General features: G+C 35.6%; 1 protein-coding gene across 1 annotated transcript in view; it reads right to left on the bottom strand.

Annotated features, from left to right (window-relative positions):
• RBBP8 (RB binding protein 8, endonuclease) overlaps window positions 1-21,170 on the bottom strand; it is a 38,799-nt gene that overhangs the window by 16,720 nt on the left and 909 nt on the right. Inside the window, exons 2-7 of the mRNA XM_009647644.2 lie at window positions 17,436-17,661; window positions 12,932-12,974; window positions 8,178-8,273; window positions 6,120-6,232; window positions 4,281-4,356; window positions 996-1,165 (exon numbers count right to left, since the gene is read on the bottom strand). Of these exons, the coding sequence (XP_009645939.1) occupies window positions 996-1,165; window positions 4,281-4,356; window positions 6,120-6,232; window positions 8,178-8,273; window positions 12,932-12,974; window positions 17,436-17,547 (610 nt within the window). The 5' untranslated portion in view covers window positions 17,548-17,661. The remainder of the gene's footprint in view (window positions 1-995; window positions 1,166-4,280; window positions 4,357-6,119; window positions 6,233-8,177; window positions 8,274-12,931; window positions 12,975-17,435; window positions 17,662-21,170) is intronic.

Below are 21,170 nucleotides of genomic sequence, written 5' to 3'. Positions count from 1 at the left end.
TCTGGACACCAACAGCTTTTCATAGGCATTAACTCTGATAGTTATTTACACCATTTCCTACATATTTAACTTTGGCTTAATATAGTAGCTCATTTTTTTATTCAGAAAATGGAGAGAATAGGTACATTAGAAAGGAGACACTATTCACAGCACTAAAATTACATATGCAAAATGAATAAGGGCATGAATAACCAACTCACTCTTCTCCCTACAGTTGTGCTATTTTTATTCTTGGGAAGAACCTTCTAGTCAAGACTTATATTTAGATATAATCATGTATTATTTAAAATACTCTTTTTTTTTATTCCACAACATAAATTAACACATTAAGAGCACCTGGATTGTTTATCATATTTCCTGTGTGTCATTAAAATACAAGCCCAAAGTCCCTTATTTCACAGAAATATTTCTTACAGTTAAAATACATTAGAGCTATTTCTGTGACATTACAGAATGAAATTTAGAAATTAAATGTGCACAGTACTTCTGGACTTAGACACAAAACAAATGCAAACAGTGTATCACTACCAGAAAAAGAAAGGTAATGTAGCTGCTAGAATTAGGTATCTGTCAGTTTCATTAATATTACTATAACTGAAGAATAATTGCTGAATGCAGCAAAACATTTACTTCACTCTCCACTAGGTGGTGACATAGCTGTACGCACAAGTCAAATCCTAACATTTTTTTAGTTAGTTTGGAGTTACAGAAGACATACAGGTTGAAAACTGCTATCTTTGCATGTGTATGTGGCTGAAGAAAAGTAGGCGGCTGAGATAAGCTCTGAGCATATTGCTGATATAACAGTTACTGCTAAGGACATTTTTCCCCTGACTCATGTATTATAGCATAAATGGAAAACAGCCAAACCAAAAAACCCACAAGATTTTTTTTTGTTTCTTTTCACCCTTTGCAATCAAATTTATACATCATCTTTTTCCTTAGCCCTTAAAATGTATTTTAAAATTAATTAAAAAAAATTACAATACTCTTACCATTGTTGCTTTCTGAGAGTTCCAAATCTGGGTGTGTATGTTCTGTGTATCGGATATGCCTATTCTCTTTTTTTCTTCTCATACGATTAACCAAAGAAAATGAAGAAGTCAGAACTGGAGAATCTGGAATAACTCCTTCTTCTAATTCCACTGCTTGTTGCTTTCGTTCCCTGAAGACCAAATTACGTGGTGGTCAAATAAAACCCCAAATCAGCAAGATGAAGAGCTTTCATTTCAGCAAGCGGGACAATCATGGTTCAATAAAGCAACAATTTAGAAAATACAGCCATCTCAATAACATCACAGTGTTAAGAAGTAATATTAGTACCCAGTTTTTAGACACATCTAACAACAAATTCACACTTGCTCCATCAAGCCTAAGAACAGCACACGACCCTAGCTCTTCATATTTGAAGTCAACATTCAATTAATGCACTACAGAAGACTTTTTCCCACAAGAAACTAGCGACTGTAGTTTCTAGCTTGTCCTCTGATACATGTGCTACTTGAATGAAAGAATGCTGAAATAGATTCCGGACTGGTGTCTCGCTCCCTGTATGGAAGTCCCTGCACACCCCAAGAATACTAACTGTCTTAAAACCAGAACAAAAACTTTTAGACAATTTTAAATGGGCATACTAAAAACAATCCCTCTCTAGACCACTGGATGATACCTCTTATTCACCTCATAAAGGTCTTCAGAGAGGAGTCTAAAAAGCAATGTAAACCATGTAAAGTAAGTAATGTAAAACACAACATGATGAAGTTGATTTTCTCTCACAGTCAGCTCTAACAGCATGGTGCAGAGTCAGAGTATAAAAACTGGGATAACAAATAACTATGTCTTTTCTCTCCAAAAACTCTTATCTAGACATAGCAAGGAAATAACAACAGCAAAAAAAGAGAGTTCATTTCAGTTCTTTTATCTTAAATACAGTTTGGTAGTACTTAATAAGGGCATTGCTACCTGTCGTATGGTGGTGGTAGTGAGAAATGGAAGAGGCAGTAAAAGAAAACCACAAGGAAATCTAACTCAGCCTGCTTGGTCATCTTTCTGCAGAGGCACTTTTCCTTATGACTCTCAAGAGAAAACATGGGCCAAAAGATCATTTCCAAACTATAAAGAGAAGGATGTAAGGTTTTGATCTAAGGGAAGAAGAGGAAATATGGATATATTTCTGCTAACATTGAAATGAACCACAAGATCTTACATAACATAAGTCAATAACATGATGTAAAATTGTAGAAAGCTGTCTGGCTTGAGACAAGAAGTGTTTTTGCAGTTAGGCTTTTTACCATGACTAACTTTGAACACTTAATGACAAACATCGATGCTCTGAAGTCTTGATGAATCCTACTGTGTGATTTTGTAATTCCTCTTTTCTAGCATGTTTACAATGAAAGCACCATAACTGGAAAACTGTATCACCTACTAGAAATGTCTTAAGAAACAAATCAAAACAAACAGTAAAACAATATATTCATCCAGTTACTTTGCAAATTTAAGTTAGCTGTTAAGAGTTCTCTTTAATTTTACTGGCAGATGTGGCCTTGTATGACAAATTAGCCTGCTATAAATACATTTTTCTGTACCTTACTTCTGTGCAAACCAAGAGGCAGTTCCTGCATACCACCACAAAAAACTATCAAATGAAGAAGCTGCCATACATACTAGACATCACAAATATGCAGTAAATAATTTCTGAATCATGGAAACATTTATCTGAGACCCCAGAAAAGATTTCTGCAGAAATTTCCTTGCTGTTTCCATCCACAGATAATGGAATTTTAATCTGATAAAGGACCATGTAATACAATTCTTCTAAAATTTCATTGATTTCCCTTTTATAAAGGATTCTTAGATTTGGTTTTTTTCCTAAAATATTAAACCTTGGTAAGAAAACACGGAAGACTGCAAAAAATCTAATTTTATGTCATGGACCAGAAACAATCTGTTACCTTGCACCTACATGATGATGATATAAGTTGTTCATTTGAAATAAAGTTAACATGACTATAGTTCAACTGAAACAACCAAATGCAGTGGCTATATCACAAACAGCAGGACCATCCCTGTTAATTACTTGTTATCCACTCAACTCTGCACTCATTTAAATGACCACCTAACATGGAGAGCAATAACTTAGTGTTACATTGTCCATTCTCAGTTTTCCTACAGTGGCCAGAGATTTTTACTGGAAGCTAGACTGCAAGATTAGGGATCAGAATAATGCATTTGGATGGATCTGTCTGGTGTCAGTTTTTTTAGTATCACCTCCTAACTGCTGTCAAGCTGCATAGCAGAACTGTTATCGAGAAGTATATAGAAATTTGTTCCTACTTGGTATTAAAAAGGAGTCATGAAATATGTTACTCCAAGAGAATGAAATGCACACAGAAAAAGAAAGGATGATTAAGGTGCAAACGATGAGAGGCAAACCAAGAAATACAAAGGAATAGGACCACAGTCATTTTGAACTGAACTCAAAGTTGTTTTACTCCTCTACCAAAGTTACTTTCTGCAAAGACAACAAGTTACATGCAGGAGAAGCCTTACGTCTTAAGTCCACACATCCTGTCACATTCCCCCCATGCAAGTATGCAACTTGTTCACAGATAGGCAAAACTGAGATAAGCTTCAGATGATGTCAGACCAGAGCTATACAAGAAAGGAATACTACCTCTGCCTTGCACAGTGCGCCATATTTGCATATTAACCACAACATTATACGGCACATTCTTGCTATCATATCGGATTACAATCTGACAGTCAATTTGTAGATCATTATTTTATTGGTTTTCTTTCTAAATTTATGGGGTTTTTTTCTAGAATTGCAAAATTATCCTGAGTTTATTTTAAAAATTTATTGCAAGATCCTGAGACTTTCTGACTAGCTGAGAAACTACTTTTCTGAAGTCTTAACCTGGGAAGAAAGAACTGGTGAAGAGTCAACACAGGAACAAAAGAATGAGACGTGAGGCTTTGCTATGTGATGCCGTGACCAGAATAATCTTGAACAATCATTAAGTCAAACAGAATTTCTATGACAAATTTATATCTCTGTCAGTTTTTTTTAAAAAAAAGATGCACACAGTTAAAAAAAGCAAAAATTCTGCACAATGCAAAAATGCTAGTTTTATGTTGTTACAATGGCTGTATACTATCTTTTTACAATCTATTAAAAAAGAGGAAACAAGTTTTAAAGACTTAAAAGCTGATATTTATATTCCTAGACTTTACTACTGATGAACGGGGGGGGTGTCCAAAAAAACCTCAAAACTTACTCCAACTCCTTCTGTAGTTGCTGGAACTGTTCAGTTATCTTTTTATTTTCATCTTGTAAGTTGTTTTTTTCATTCACTGTAATTTATAGGAAAAAAAAAAAAAAAGAGAAAAAAAATCAATGCACACATGTTAACATGATATCATATGTAATTTTGTCAGGTCCTCTAAGGAAACAGAACCAATTCTGAAATGTAATGCCATACAACCTCTATGACTTACCAAAATTAATTTTCAAGCTAGTCATTAAAAAGGTTGTAAAATGGTGTGTTAGAAAAGGCAAACGTATCCCAATTACTGGATCATAAATTTGTTCCACACAATCATTAACTACTTTTGTCCATGTATATACAAGTGAGAGTGTGTTGTAGAGATGAATGAATTGCTCACTCAGCTCCATGGACAACATTGCTTCCTTAGGCTGAAGACGGCCTGTGAAGTATAAAGTAACTAGGATTTGATTTTAGCCACCAAAGTAACTAGCTAATTGGAGAGAACAGAGAAAAAAAAAAAAACAAAACACCACACCAATTTCTTAAAAAGCAGTAAAATATTTTGTCAGAATTTTTTAATTTACTTTTCTTAATTTCCAATTCATTCTGCCCATACTTCACGCAAGTTTACTACATCACATTCAGCCTTCTTCCACACTGTCTCAAACTAATGTAGTCCTAGCTCCCAACTTTTCTGTTCACTTTAATTTTTATTTTCTTGTTTTTATTTTTTTTTTTGTTGTTGTATATTTTACCTCTGGATTATTCTTGACTGACCTTTTTTGCTGGTTGCAGGAAATACATAGGTTATCCTACAGATCTCGACGCAAACCCATGGAAACCTACTGTTCTGTGAGACAGTATTCGAGAAGATTTGTACCTAAGAGGGCTCACCTTTGTTTTTAAGGCTCAGAGATTTATTTAAAGATTGGTTGTACCCTGTCGTTAATCATTAAACTCAAGAATTCAGAATATTTTAATATAAATATCAAGTATTAAAAGTCCTTTTAAAAATGATGTATTTTATATTAGTATAGAATCTAATATTTCTGGAATTTAAACTACTGAAAAGCTACTTTTTGTGTCTGGCATTTCCCATATTTTAAATCTTACTGAATATCTGCTTGTTCTTGATCAAGCAAGACAACTAAATGACACAAAATAATTAATTAATGGGAAAGATACCATTAACATTTTAAAATCCCGTCCTGTATTTTTCAGCACTTTATACAACAAATCTTTCTGAATTCTCTTCATAAAGACATTTGTTATGTCCAGCCTTCGTGTCACCCAGAACAGTTTATTTTTTCCTGTCCCATATGTACAACTTCCTGATTTCAAAATGAGCTGGCTACAAGCTGCCTGGCATGAAGCGATTCTTTTGTGGCTTCAGAGGGTTATGTGAAGGTTATGAGTTACTGCAGTTAACTCCCAAGACCAACTACAGGACACAAGCTGGACGCTGGGAACTTCTGTTTGAACTTGCTACTTTGTGATCACCAGTTACTTTTGAAGTCAGGGTTTCCTTACGAAAACTGGCCATCAGTCATTCTGTGCTTTAACTGTAGGAATAAACAGAATCAGCCACATTTTATCTACAGTAGCGACTTTATGTTGTAAGATTTTTCCACGTCAGTTCACTTTCAGTATCAGCGTTTCAATCTAAGAAGGTGGGTCAAATGACTAGCAACTGGTATTACACAGTTTCAGACTGTGAAGTATCCTCCGACTGAACTTCTTGGACTTACTAAACACACCATATATAAATTATATCAAGTTATAGGAATTCATGAAGAACTAGTTTACAAAACAGTATGTTTTGTCTTCAGACTCGTGGGTAAAACTCACTAAGCTCAGTGATAAGTTTAAGATTCTGCTGCCGGATATTTTCAAACTCTTGCTGCTTCTTTCTCATATGTTCTTCGGTTACAGCACAACGATCACATAATCCCGCTCTTAATCTACAATAAAATTAAGAGAAAAAAATCCCTCTGTTAAGAAAATATTGTCATATGCAAAGCAGATATCCACACTTAACTGGCCTTTTGAACAATGAAAACCAGAAAATTTCTGACAACTATGCAGAACACCACTAAGTACTGTGGTTTTATATGTTGACACAGCAGCATTTTGAGATTTCTGAATGACCTAATACTACATGTACTAACGTTTGCATAAATGACTGTAGGTACTGAATACTTCTAAGGCAACATGCATTACTTTATTAAATAAGTGGAGCATGCTACACCTTGCCACTGAAAGCCTTTGTGAGGTGTCCTACTAAGAATACTGTCAGATATAAATTGCCGTTCGTTATAAGTAAAGTTCATTCAAGCAAATACAAATAAGCAAATCATTTCAGTAAATATAATTACTACTTCATCTAACGCTTCACTGACATTAAGCAAAGTAATCAAATAAAAAGGACAAATAGTAAGTTTGCTCTGCAACAAATACCAAGCAAACGTGAAATTCTTTTATCTAGACACCAATTAGAAGTGGATCGAAAAGTCCATATGAGCCATTGCCTCTGCTGTCTTCAATGGTTTAGATCAGCTGTTAGAGCATATCTGCTATCAGAAAAGGACTTGTTATGATCACTCCATCTTACCTGACACATTCATTAATGCCATGAAATGTGTGTTCATTTTACAGGTGAAGTGTATTTATTTCTGTTACATGACAAAAAGCTGTGAAAACCAGACTCTCTTTTGCCTGCTAAGAGACCAATTAAGAGTTCTGCGTTGCTGCTGCTAGCACATGAAATATTAAAACACAAACAAATAAAACACCCAAGTTTCCAATTCCACAGTTGAATATTGGAAGTAAAAGCCATTTGGGTTTATGGGTATTTTAATATTGTGGAATTATGGAAAGAGTAAAATGCCAAAATACCTCTTCATACTAGCTTATCTGACTAACCATGTAATAAACATGGTATTATCATCTCCTTGTATTAACCACATTAAATACTCTTTTGCCACAATGTGAGTACTTCATCCACTAAAGGATTAGAAAAGTCCCTCCACTCTGCAAATGTCTCTCTACCTATGCAGTGTGAAAGTTTTATTACCTGCACAGTTACGACTTTATCCCTAATGCCTTTCACAGAGAAACAGAGTTGAAAGCAAAATTTGAGTATCATAGCTCTAAAATTTGACGTAACACAGGAATGTGGGAAAATAATTTACTATGTAATGATCTTCTGTTCCCAGAAAGCTTCTGAGAGCCTATTAGCAGCAAATTTAACATATGCTTTCCAAAACAGGTATAATTTTTAAAGATGAAAAAATGCACTGTAATTTCATGTCTATTGGTTTTGGTTTGCTACACCAGATTAAACAGGAACAAATAAGGTAAAAGCAGAATGAGTTAAAAGGCGATCAGAATGTCTTAAGTTCAAAAGAAGGCAAGAGGCAGAACCTGTGATTAAATTCAGGTAAAACAGACAAGTGGTAAAAAAGACCCCCTCAAATGTGAAAGATTTCCTAGTGAGTTATTTCATGAGTTTCAAAGTATACTGTATAGTTTGGCCTTGGGTTTTGTACTTCTAGTACATCTCAATTGATATAAAATTTACCTCTACAAGAATGTATGGAAAAGAACGTGCTTTAAACGGCAGCCTGCCTCCCAAGCTGATCCATTTAACTTCTATTTATCTTAACTGAACTAAGCAAGCTAAGTACTTTGAAAATAACAAAATAACAAAAATTTAATTCAGTCAGAAGAAGCGAAATTCTACACTTTTCTTTAAAACACGCTATTTGGATTCTATTAAAAAAGGACTGATTTGCTAAAAAACCCACCCAAACACCCAAGAAAGCACCAAACGACTTGCAAAGTATGCAGAGCTACTCCATAAGAGCAAAACACAACAAATCCAAAAGCTAAAAGACACTACTTCACCTGTCTTCTAAAACCTTGATAGTGTCATGAAGTGCTTTTTGCTGTTCTCGGAGCTGTTGGTTCTTGGTGTAAAACTCTTCAAGCCTCTCTGCATCCCTAAAATCAAATAGAGAAAAAAATTAGTTCTAGCTTTAAATTACAGCTATTAGTTTTTCAACAGAGAATTCTCTCTGGCATATTTCTTTCATATTCTTGGGAAATGTGATTATCATCAGCACAAATATTAAGTTGAAGATAAATGAAGCAAGTGTTGCTGATGAATGGTAATTTAGAAATGCCTGAGTTAGGAAAGGAGCAGCTAGTTTCTAATTCATACTACAGCTGAGCTTCTGTTAATAAGTCTTTTTTTTGCTCAGGACAAAAGTTAGAGTTGATGACAGTCAAGGCACAAAAGCTAAGAGTATCCGAGCAACAATTTCAGGCAACAATTTCAGGTAAGGTAAGCTCAAGCACTTCTCTTACTTTACTGTGTTGCAGAGCTGTTGGGAAGCTAATTGGGGGCTTTCACAACCAGGTCATTTTGGTCTTGTCTTAGCACCGAGTGCATCTTACAGCCTGGCAAACCACATTAGGTTTGTAAAGCTCTGACAAGTCTTTAGATGCATCAGAGGCTTAGTTCCTCAAGAAACAGCTATCAGAGTCTATAGAACATGGATTCCCATAATATGAATACAGGTAAGAGAACTCTCTTCCCCAAAAACTCAGAAATAGATGATGTTGGGGAAAAAACCTTCTCTAAAAGCCAGGACTATTTAATTAAAACAAAGAAGATTTCCTCCTCAAAAGAGCTAAGGGAAAGTGGTAACATTAACTTCCCAGTTTTAGCTCCCCTTCGCTTTTATTATCAGATCACAAGACCTTTTTAAGCTGCAAACAAGGTATGAGCAACAAGCGCGCAATTTTTTTCTACAAAGAAATTAACTTTCAGTAAAAGCTAAGCAGCTGAATCTACGTAACATGACAATGACTAACTTCTGAGAACTCATTCCCAGTTCTTCTTTTTACCATGGAATCCTTTGTACATTCCATGAAAGCAGGGGTTTGTTTTCAGTGTGGCTGAGATGTATTATTTGAGGAAGCCATGAAACTGGCTCACAACAAGCTGCTAGGCACACACAAACAGGAAATGAAAACATATTTACTAACTTGTTGATACAATTCTTTTACACAGACATACTTTTAAATTGGCACTATGATGAGTCATAAAGTGAATGGGACAGATGGAAGCTTCTGCAGTGTACGATCACAGACATACTTTATTAAATCTGAAATTTAAGTACAGGTATTTTATTTTTCTGTACTACCATCCAGACCAATATTGTCCTTTTCAGCTGCACACACAACATATAAAACAGTTACATGCAAACTGCACTAGGGATCATTTAAGACTTGTACTTTCACCTGGGGAGGACAAAGTGTTGTGTTACCTCTGTTCATTAACCAAGTACAGTCAGGCCATGGCAAAATTTGAAGCTGACAAAAGCAGAATGTATTTTTCTGATGTTTATGGCACAAAAACAGCTCATTTTTTTCAGTTTATGCAAGTTACAGAAGGCCTAAAATATCAAATTTTAAAATCTTTTCTCAAGCTACCTATAAGTCATTCTATGGCATTAAGTTATTTGTGTAAAAACAAAAAATTAAAAGACACATTAAAATACACTAATACTCCATGCCTTCCACCTAAACCCTGTAAAATGTCATTTTAACATACTAAAATGACAGAAGGAACTAGGTTGTTGTTTTGGGTTTGTTTTTTTTTTTTTTTCCTTTTTTTTTTTTAGAATTCCAGTGCACCTGATAAACATGACAGACATTTTTGGCTATGAAGGCACTCTGCATAACAAACGGTCTCTGACCTAGCATTTACAAGTCATTAGCTCCAATGTTGAAGTGGGATACAAAATAAGGCGCTCATTGTCAGCTGATTACCAAGTCTGAAATAGTAAACCCCAGGTATTCAGATGCACCAAGGAGAACAAGACCTCCTAGGTAGGAGTACTGTAGCTACAATGTGGTAATTGTAGAAAGATTTCCACAAACAATAATTAAACCATTCAGCGTGTGTTCAAGTCACATCACCGATAATATCCATAATCTAGAAAATTAACTGATCAATTTAAGATTTCAGAACATGGAAGCAACTCATGATACACGAGGTTAACAATAACAGCAAGAGATAATTTCATCCTTTTAGATTAAAAATGAAATAACTAGTTCATTTATGAATTATACATAAGAAATAACAAGATGTTAAACCGATTTTTTTCCAGGAAAGTAAGTGTAGCCTCTAAGTATAAAACAGAGCATCAAATATTTGCTAACTGAAGGCCATCTAATAACCTAATATAATTTCATCTACTAACATAAATACATTCCTGTGATACTGCAATACCAATCTTAATGTTCAGAAAGCATAACTTTAAAACGTAAACAACATATATGCTATTTGGATTTTAAGGGAAGATCTGACAAAATTCCATCATACAACCTGAACTCAAAATCTTGCTAAAATTCATATGAATTCGTGTTTCCAATTGACTAAAAATTCAACAACAGACCAAATAAGCAACTGGACTCTATTGCTGCTTTTTTTTTTAAATAATTTGTGAACTCTTATGCAGAATGAAACAGCAGCTGCAAATAGCATACACAGTGCTGGAAATTGAACAAGAAGCTGTATAAAAGCTGACAAATCTTGATCTTGAGGAGCAGGTGCACATGTAGGGGAAAAAGGGAGTTTAGCCACAGAGGTAGTCTTGGGACTGCAAATCCTGCTGTAGATTTGGTGAATTGCTTGGTAAATGCAAGGAATCCTGATGGTACCAGAATAAGGTAGATGCTGTTGTAGAAGTGATTAATTAATCTTTCCTTCTGCAATTCCTTCCTGAAGTGTTCCGTCAGCTGCCACTGCTATCTTCTAGCAGCTTCCCTGCAGCCTTTAGCTCCCAGAAAGTGCAAAGAAAACACTTGCACCTGCTCTGCAAGCATCAGAGTGACACTGTGCAGACAAAAGTCAAAACCATAGGCAATTTTCTATAGCATTCACATATGAGATCTGTATGAATGCAGCGGAAATGCGAGAAAACACAACACTGCGCAGGCTCAAAGTGCTGTTGCGGATTATCAAATGACAGCAGGATGGGTGATATTTAACAGAAATAAGCAAAACAAAAGCTCAGAGGAGATTTGAGCACTACAAAGGATAAACAAAACCCAAAAAGATACCTAGGGAAGAGAGCAATACAGGCATTACACAACTGAAGGCAATTTCTTCCAAAAGCCTAGTGAAAAGAAAGAAGAACAATTTTCCTTGAAGTGAGACACACTTATAATTGCAGAAGAACAGTTATAATAAAAGTAGATGATAAGTATGTACTCTAGTACAATCAAATTATACTAGAAAAGCCAGTATCATAAGATGCATTTACACGCTTCACGTTACAGGAAAAGGAAAGATGGATTCCACTAGAGGGAATGTACTCCTATGGAAAAAGCACCTTTTGTTTCCCTCCCAGCCAGAAATATAAGCGCATCAGGGAGTTTAGACAGTAACTGTCAAAAATGCTTGACAGTTGCTTGAGATACTATTGTACAAAAGAAAGCACATGATGGTCTAATTTTTCTAGACTAGGGGAGGGTTATTTCCTGATAACACAATTCGGAAAATTTAACTAAAAAAAAAGAGGCAACTAAAAAACCTAATAGGGTTTAATGAGGAAGAAAACTGACTAGATGATGATAGAAATGTTAATTCTGAAAAAGCACAAACTATGCTTGAGAGCACTGTGGCTACACTTTAAGATTGTCTATCTGACTTCAGATGGCAATGCTGGGAATGCAAATACAGAGTATTTTTTCTAGTTTTATGAAGAGTTTAATTTCTTTAACATATCTAATATAATTATATTGTTTTCCAAAGTGGAAAAAAGATGAAGAATTTAATTTATTTTTATTCCTCCTACACAGCACTTTATAAAGTCCAATTCATAATACAGGTCATATGTAATATAAACATAATACTAATGTAATTAAACCTGAAGTCAAAATTTGAATAAAGAATCACATTAGTTATACCTCTTATCATTTAATTAAATGTGGCTTTAGTCAGCAGAAGGAAAACAGAAGCTGATTTAATGCTGTAAATACATATTGTAATTCTACTGTACATGTAAATCTTGTAATTCAGATTTTTTCCCCAAATTGCTTCTAATGAACAGAACTAAAAATTAGTAGCAAATAATGACTGCAAAAGAAGTTACATATGTCTTAAAATACAAGAATTAAGTGAAAATTAGTAAGGTTATTACCAGAATCTTTACTGAATGACTGAAAGCTGAGTTAAGGCACAACACCTGATACTAAAGGCAAACACATAGCAAAAAAAAATTCTAAAAAAAGTTGGCTCGCTGTCTTGTCACTTACTTCTCTTTTACAGATTTGACCCCAATTTTAAAATGTCTCCCTAATTATCTTTCATATTAGAAATGTCAACATCCTGATATGCACCCTAGAAATACTGTCGATAAGAAAACCCTATGAGTAATTTGTCCAAGGAAGGCAAACCTAGCGTTTAGGCTACACACCCTATAAAGAGTTACGTATACCTTTAGATTACTTCAGCTGAATTAAAGTGAGCAGAGTTTTGTACAGGAAGAATCCATGAAACCTCAATTGATCTTACAAGAATTATGGCTCGTTAATGGTACTCAGACTCTCCTTTTATAAATTAGATCATTAGGATGAGTACTTACAAGCATCTTTCCTTTTTCAACTTAGATATTTTCAGCTGTAAGCCTGAAAAGTGGAAAGAAGAAAATACATGTTATAGAATTCCCATTCGAAAAAATGCGTGAAACAATAAACTAACTCTCCTTTATGCCAATGACATCTGCAAGACAGAAAAAATGTACTAATTTGGAGAGAAAATGGTTCATTCTAGGCTTCTAGAGTATGTTCTACAGGATCTTCAAAACAAATACAGCTATTACAATCCCTAGGAAATAGGTACTTCTTAAACAAACAGGCAGATTCCCACTTAAACAGGTAACTATAAAACTATAAAAATATCATCTAGTCCAACCCCCCCTGCTGAGAGCAGGGACACGCTTAACTAGATCAGGTTGCTCAGAGCCCCATCCAACCCGGCCTTGAATGTTTCCAGGGATGGGGCCTCCACCACCTCTCTGGGCAACCCGTTCCAGTGTTCCACCACCTTCATTGTAAAGAATTTCTTCCTTACATCCAGTCTAAATCTACACCTCTTTTAGTTTAAAACCGTTACGCCTTGTCCTGTCACAACCAGTCATGCTAAAAAGATTGTCCCCATCTTTCCTATAGGGCCCCTTTAAGTACTGCAGTCAGGTCTCCCTGCAGCCTTCTCTTCTCCAGGCTGAACAGTTCAGCTTGAATATATTCAGTTGGAATATAAGGTGTCTTGTGAGCCTTCTTGCAAAAGCATTGGTCATTTAGGATAATACAATAAACTTGTGAAACCAGAACACTTAAGAAAACTTCCAACAACTTTGAATTTAAACCAAAACACATACCTAATACTACATCTTAATACAGAAAACATAGTTCTTTTTTCCCCTCCCCTACCACACTCAACTGGGAACAGCTCAAAGGGGAAAACTACTTGCTTGAGAAGGTTCACTCTTCAGGCCACTTATAATGTAACAGTCAGGCCAGCCAGACCCTCAGTGAACTCTCAGACTGCTGCAAGATCCCAGTAAGAAAATGAAGTAAAAATGCACAGAGACTACTTAAAAAAAAAAAGTTCTTAAGAAAGACAGCAAGATTTCTTTTCTCTCTAAGTGTTCAACACCTGTGAGATGTTATGTTGTATCATGCAGATCAGCATAGAAAGAGGGTTTATTTTTTTAAGTAGTTGCTGTTCATCAAGTCAATTAGGCATCTGCAATTAGAACCCCTATAAAGTGTGCTTTAATGCTGCTCCACGCCCATCGGAAGGAATGAAGCTGCACAACAATGCATCTCCTGTATGAACAGGTAGTCTGTTCAGCAAGTATTTAGGATTGTAACATTGGCAACCTGAGCCACAAAATTGAAGAGGCAGCACTCAAAAGGCTGAGGACTGTGCTACAGGTAACACTATCTCCCCTCTCACCTGAATTCAGGAGGAACCTAACTAGTTGCTTAAAGGTTGCGTTTTTTCTTCATTCAAATGACTGCAATGAGAAGGCAGGAAACCAGTTTGTTACATTTATCCAAGAGCATTGAATTACTATGTCCGGTATAATCTCTTCCTTTTGCTTTTCCTCAGCATTAGGTGGTTTTGAGCATACTCATTAAGACAGCCTGGCTTTTCCAGATTTCCTTATTTAATACCCTAGTGAGCGCATAAACTTATGTGAAACAACATTATGTACATTCCCAATTCAATTTTATCTTTCACACAGTATTTCTATGAAATAGACAAGCTGCAGACTATATAAATCTACTCTACCTAAAGCTCATAAGTGCTTTTGTAAATGACACACTGTCTCCATTAAAGCAATGGAGAAGTTTTTTAAACTATCATTAGGCAGATTAATTAACCGCAAAACTCTATTTTACGAAACCTGCAACTTTATTAGACTACGTACTTGTAATATTTCAATTAATGGCTATGACAATTTCTGTTCTGATGAATTTTCAAATGCATTAAATCCACTTTCATAAAATTGACAGTGCCTGGGAAGACTGCAGCATCTTTATCACTGAAGTTTTCTCGGAACAGGTTGGACAAGCTTCTGTCAGCATTGACACAGACATAATCCTACCTTAAGGGTACAGAGATGGGCTAGATGACCTCCTAACATCCCTTCCAGCCCTGTTTTCTACCATTATTTACTTCTGAGGACCTTCCAGCTATTTCCTTTCCTACAGCAATCTACCAATGAGATTGCTTGCCTCAATTTTCTCTGCATCTGTGACTACAGTTTTTTCCTCATTGATATCTTCTGCTTTTCAGAGGTAAAGAACAGTTGAAGAGAATTAGGCTATTTCCTGTACACAAACCTCTCCTCACATTTCTATGCTGAAATACTTTTTTTTTTTTTTAGTATAGAGCTTTAGATTTTAATTCATCTTCAGGAACCACGTTGATAAGACACCCATGCAGCAAGTATACATATAATTATTTTGAGCTAGATAAAAAAAAAGGTTGATAAAATCCATTTCAAATTACAAGTTTGAAGTATTCTTTATTTATATTCCATAGATATATAAATATTATAATTTGTATAATATGGCTGACTATTTCCAGCTCATGTGTCATAAATCCTACTTTTCATGGATTTGTAATACATAATAATTCCACCATTACAGTGTTTAGTACATTGTGCATTGTAAATGCAAAAAGCTTTTTCTCCAACTACTAACTTACCCTTAATCCACCTTCCACCATCTTTAAAATAATTTTTTGCTGACATTTAGATTGGAAACTCATGAGTCAATTTTAATTCTTATTTATAGACTTCAGAAACAAGCAAAGTCCAGGCAAGCCTGTGTTTGATGTTTCTAAAATATCTTCCAGTACCACTTTCTATAAGAGGATCCCCACCTTTTGAAAAAATTAACTATCCTTCAGGCATGTCTTTGATGTTATCATGGAAGACCTAATTTTACCTAACACAGTGCGGGACATACTGACAAAGGGCTAGGCATGAAAAAGACTGCCTAGTGGCAAAATTATCTGGCCCCACCCAGCATGCATTCTAAAGAGTATCTTCACTTGCATAAAGAAAACCAAAACTTTAAAATCACGTGCTGCACATCCCAAGAAACTAGAGAAGGGGTCACTTAACATTACCTTCTACATTAGAGCTTTTTGTTTGTTCAGTTTTTGTTGTTCAGACATGCCATAGATTACCAGATCCCATTCTGTCAGTACTTCCGCATTTATCTGCGGCTGACATCACACCCACTCTGAAAAGAACCATCAAGAATTTTAAAAAAAAAAAAAAAAAAAAAAGTAATAAAAAAATTAAAAAAATAAAAGGGTTTTTTTGGGGGACACACAATATAAAATTGTATTTCATGTGGTTACACATACAATTTTTTTAATGTAACAAAATGCCACTATCTGGTGCATCTTTCCTTTCAGTTGCCAAACTGATAGAAGTTGTTTGTTTGTTTTTAAATTACTAACACAAAGTGTCAGGGCTCAGTGCGGCAGATCATCGAGTCAAGACTTTCAGTAGGAGGTATAAGACATCTATACATTATAAACCAGTCCCCCACAGTTTTTAAAATTAAGTGACAAGACAACTGGACCTAAACGGACAGACGGGGAACTGTTTCGAGGCTGGTAGAAATGACCGAGGCCACTGGAATGGTCTGGTCTGGCTACAAAGATCCACTTCCAGGACTAAAGCTCATAATTCAAAAAAATTCACCTGCTTTTATTCCAGGCTATTATATATACTATTTCATGCATACAGACATGCTTGTTGGAAGATCCAGTCACATACTGTTCTAATTCCATCCAGAAGAATGGATTGTCCAATATAAGATTAGCAGAACAAAACCATAACTTCTTATGAACTATTTTTAGCAAAACATTTTATGAATGTTATTTGTGAAGCAATATTATAGTAAGACTATAAGATATGGTGTAATAATTCAGCTTTGAGTATTATTAATTTCCTGTACTACTGAAGAATGAACAGACACTTAACAGTCAATCCATAGTAAAACTGTTATCACAGGTCACAAAATATAATGTTAAGAATAAACAACTCTATTACAAATTTTGTTGAGAAAATTTAGAACACTAACAACTGAAGAAATACTTTTCACTTCAGTAATCCTAATCTGCAGAGGTATTTTGCACAAGTTAGGGGAAATAAACAATGCAAACTATTTTAATGTGTCTGAAGTGAATAAACCCAAAGCAAAAAAAAGCAAAAAATTCCATTGAACAACCTGATTTGGAAACTTTGAATCATAATCCAATAAAGGTAAAGTAACATTTAAATAATTCCTAAGCAAACACAGATTCCATGTAACACTGTGTTCCTTTTTCTTCACTGACCTAGCAAATCATTTATACCCATTGATAGTTTAAAACTAATCCTGTTAAGCCAGGCTTATCTGGTCAATCTGTAAGGATCACTTGTACTCATCCAGTCCAAATTTCTGTACAAAACATTAAAAATCTATTTAGCTCCTTGCAGACGGAGTGGTACTCTGGTTCAAAGTTTTCCTGTGATAACAGACAGCCCTCTGTGAACCCAAACTTTAACAATTTACCTTGTACTTCTTTATCATGACATTCTTTCAGTTTGGACCACAATTCCTTGAAGAAATCTCCAGTAGGTTCTGCAGAACTAGGGCTCCCACAGCTTCCTCCAGATGCATTCATCTTGCTTTTTTCCTGCTTCCAACGTCTTTGACTTATTTGCACAACTGGCTCGCTCTCACACTTTAAGTTTTAAATTACATAGTTATGAAGCTGTTTCTGAAGACAGGTGTACGCCTGTAATGACAGATCGACAACACTTATGTTTGCATTTATCAGAGTGTAACTTGCAGCCATGGATGAAATACAAAGCTTACTGCCTATCCTTGTTCAGTTGTACTTATATACTGACAGTCACCCTGAAAGTGTGGAAGATGCCAAGTATTTTGCTACAAGTAACTGTAAACTAACAAAATTTCTACCACCCCCCAAACAGCTATCAACTTAAACTTAGATTAAGACGCTTAGGAGTCTTTATTCTTTTCATATGTAAAGCTACAGTTAAGCAGAATTCCTGTTTTCCTGAAGTAACCCATGCTTCCAAAATCTTGCTGTCAGCAAAAACATTTGTCAAAAGTTTTGTCAGAGATATACTTGTGTACATACATCCTTTACATAAACATGGATTCAAACGACACCCTTCTGCAAAGAGAAGCTCACATCCCGTTGAAGTCTTTGTGATTCTACATTGAAATCATTCCCACTCCCTGATGAAAAGGAAATAGGACAGTAACCTCAAAATTTATAAATCTAAAGAAATTAGTATTTTAGGAGAACTATCAAAGCCAGATGGCTTACACAACTCAGAACAATCTTACCCATAATTCTCCTACGTTTTGAAGGGTTTCTTTAGCACAGATGATGCCCTCAAGTAAACTACAGGGGAAGCATGGTACTCAAATCCAGGTGTGAGCTAAGGTAAGACTGAATTCTATTGGCACTGGGTGTCCAATACTGAAATACTCATGCCCTGGCCTTCATTTCCCTGTGTGTGAAACCGGGCATTTGAAGTTTTCCCCATTTTTATGTGGTCAATGTTAAGCAAACACTTCTGAACAGGGACTGTGTCATTACCAGGATGACATAGCTATCTCTATTACTCTGTAATATAAATTATAATTAAAAAAAAAAAAATCTAAGGTATTTTGTACTTTAGGAAAAGTAGCAGCCTAAGCAAGCAAACCACAATGTCTATATAGACAAATAAAAGAAGCAATTGGCTCTCAAATTTTTGAGGCACAAGCTATACTTGTAGTTCAGATGATACAAGGTCTACAATCAGTCAAGAAGCTACATTTCCTATCTTGAGAGCATTCAAGCAACTTAGAGTATCTGAATGCAGCTACTGGTTTAGCTGTTCCCCTAGATTCAACATGATAAAATGTTTAGCCCAGTGGTCAGTGACCTAATGTAGGGCCCGGAGGCCTTGGTTCCGTTTTCCTTTCTCACATCTCTGGTCATGGTCTTAAGCAAGTCACTTTTCTTTCAGTCTGGCTGTCTTTAAAATGGAATAGAAATAATGGAATAAGCGGAACAAAGCGTTATTCTCAACAACACAGGAACACTTGAACTGTATGTTTTCTATCTGTAAGGATACTTAAATGCTGCAGTAATGGAGCTGACAGAACCCTCACTAATTGTTAGGTAGCTCCACATTTGCTTTAACATGCTCCATCTATAGAAAATTCAGTGTTCATCTCAGTATGTGGTTTCAAGTTAGCTAATGTTCTTATATTAAAAGAAGTCCTTAATAGAAAATAAAATTACCTTTCAAACTAGCAATGCCTACAATTCTGCAGCAGAAGTTGAACAGTAATCTGCTTGCAACTTTGCAGCTGAAACACTCCACTTCGTGTGCAGTCACATTAAGCCATCTTACAATGTTTCTTTGAGGAACCCATTGCCTAGTGACAGTAGCAATGCCTTTTAAACTCCTTTTTTTTTTTTCTACCTTCAAGCACAGATATCTCAGAAACCATCTTTTTCTCTGTCAAGTGCTAGGGCAGCGAAATCAACAAACTTGCTCTCACTTACTGCCTTAGATTTGAGTATGTCAGATGAATGATTTTCAAGAAAAGGGCATCTGACTCTAGAATTAGTAAAGGCTGTCCCTAGTGCTTTTGGTTCGGTTCTTTTTTTTTCTCCCCAAAGATGACTGTAGGTTGTCAAAAGTTTTGTCAGAGATATACTTGTGTACATACATCCTTTACATAAACATGGATTCAAACGACACCCTTCTGCAAAGAGAAGCTCACATCCCGTTGAAGTCTTTGTGATTCTACATTGAAATCATTCCCACTCCCTGATGAAAAGGAAATAGGACAGTAACCTCAAAATTTATAAATCTAAAGAAATTAGTATTTTAGGAGAACTATCAAAGCCAGATGGCTTACACAACTCAGAACAATCTTACCCATAATTCTCCTACGTTTTGAAGGGTTTCTTTAGCACAGATGATGCCCTCAAGTAAACTACAGGGGAAGCATGGTACTCAAATCCAGGTGTGAGCTAAGGTAAGACTGAATTCTATTGGCACTGGGTGTCCAATACTGAAATACTCATGCCCTGGCCTTCATTTCCCTGTGTGTGAAACCGGGCATTTGAAGTTTTCCCCATTTTTATGTGGTCAATGTTAAGCAAACACTTCTGAACAGGGACTGTGTCATTACCAGGATGACATAGCTATCTCTATTACTCTGTAATATAAATTATAATTAAAAAAAAAAAAATCTAAGGTATTTTGTACTTTAGGAAAAGTAGCAGCCTAAGCAAGCAAACCACAATGTCTATATAGACAAATAAAAGAAGCAATTGGCTCTCAAATTTTTGAGGCACAAGCTATACTTGTAGTTCAGATGATACAAGGTCTACAATCAGTCAAGAAGCTACATTTCCTATCTTGAGAGCATTCAAGCAACTTAGAGTATCTGAATGCAGCTACTGGTTTAGCTGTTCCCCTAGATTCAACATGATAAAATGTTTAGCCCAGTGGTCAGTGACCTAATGTAGGGCCCGGAGGCCTTGGTTCCGTTTTCCTTTCTCACATCTCTGGTCATGGTCTTAAGCAAGTCACTTTTCTTTCAGTCTGGCTGTCTTTAAAATGGAATAGAAATAATGGAATAAGCGGAACAAAGCGTTATTCTCAACAACACAGGAACACTTGAACTGTATGTTTTCTATCTGTAAGGATACTTAAATGCTGCAGTAATGGAGCTGACAGAACCCTCACTAATTGTTAGGTAGCTCCACATTTGCTTTAACATGCTCCATCTATAGAAAATTCAGTGTTCATCTCAGTATGTGGTTTCAAGTTAGCTAATGTTCTTATATTAAAAGAAGTCCTTAATAGAAAATAAAATTACCTTTCAAACTAGCAATGCCTACAATTCTGCAGCAGAAGTTGAACAGTAATCTGCTTGCAACTTTGCAGCTGAAACACTCCACTTCGTGTGCAGTCACATTAAGCCATCTTACAATGTTTCTTTGAGGAACCCATTGCCTAGTGACAGTAGCAATGCCTTTTAAACTCCTTTTTTTTTTTTCTACCTTCAAGCACAGATATCTCAGAAACCATCTTTTTCTCTGTCAAGTGCTAGGGCAGCGAAATCAACAAACTTGCTCTCACTTACTGCCTTAGATTTGAGTATGTCAGATGAATGATTTTCAAGAAAAGGGCATCTGACTCTAGAATTAGTAAAGGCTGTCCCTAGTGCTTTTGGTTCGGTTCTTTTTTTTTTTTCCCCAAA

The sequence above is a fragment of the Egretta garzetta genome, unplaced genomic scaffold, assembly GCF_000687185.1.
Source record: "Egretta garzetta isolate BGI_Z169 unplaced genomic scaffold, ASM68718v1 scaffold229, whole genome shotgun sequence".
Taxonomy (NCBI): Eukaryota; Metazoa; Chordata; class Aves; order Pelecaniformes; family Ardeidae; genus Egretta; species Egretta garzetta.
This window is presented reverse-complemented; position numbering and strand designations above follow the sequence as displayed.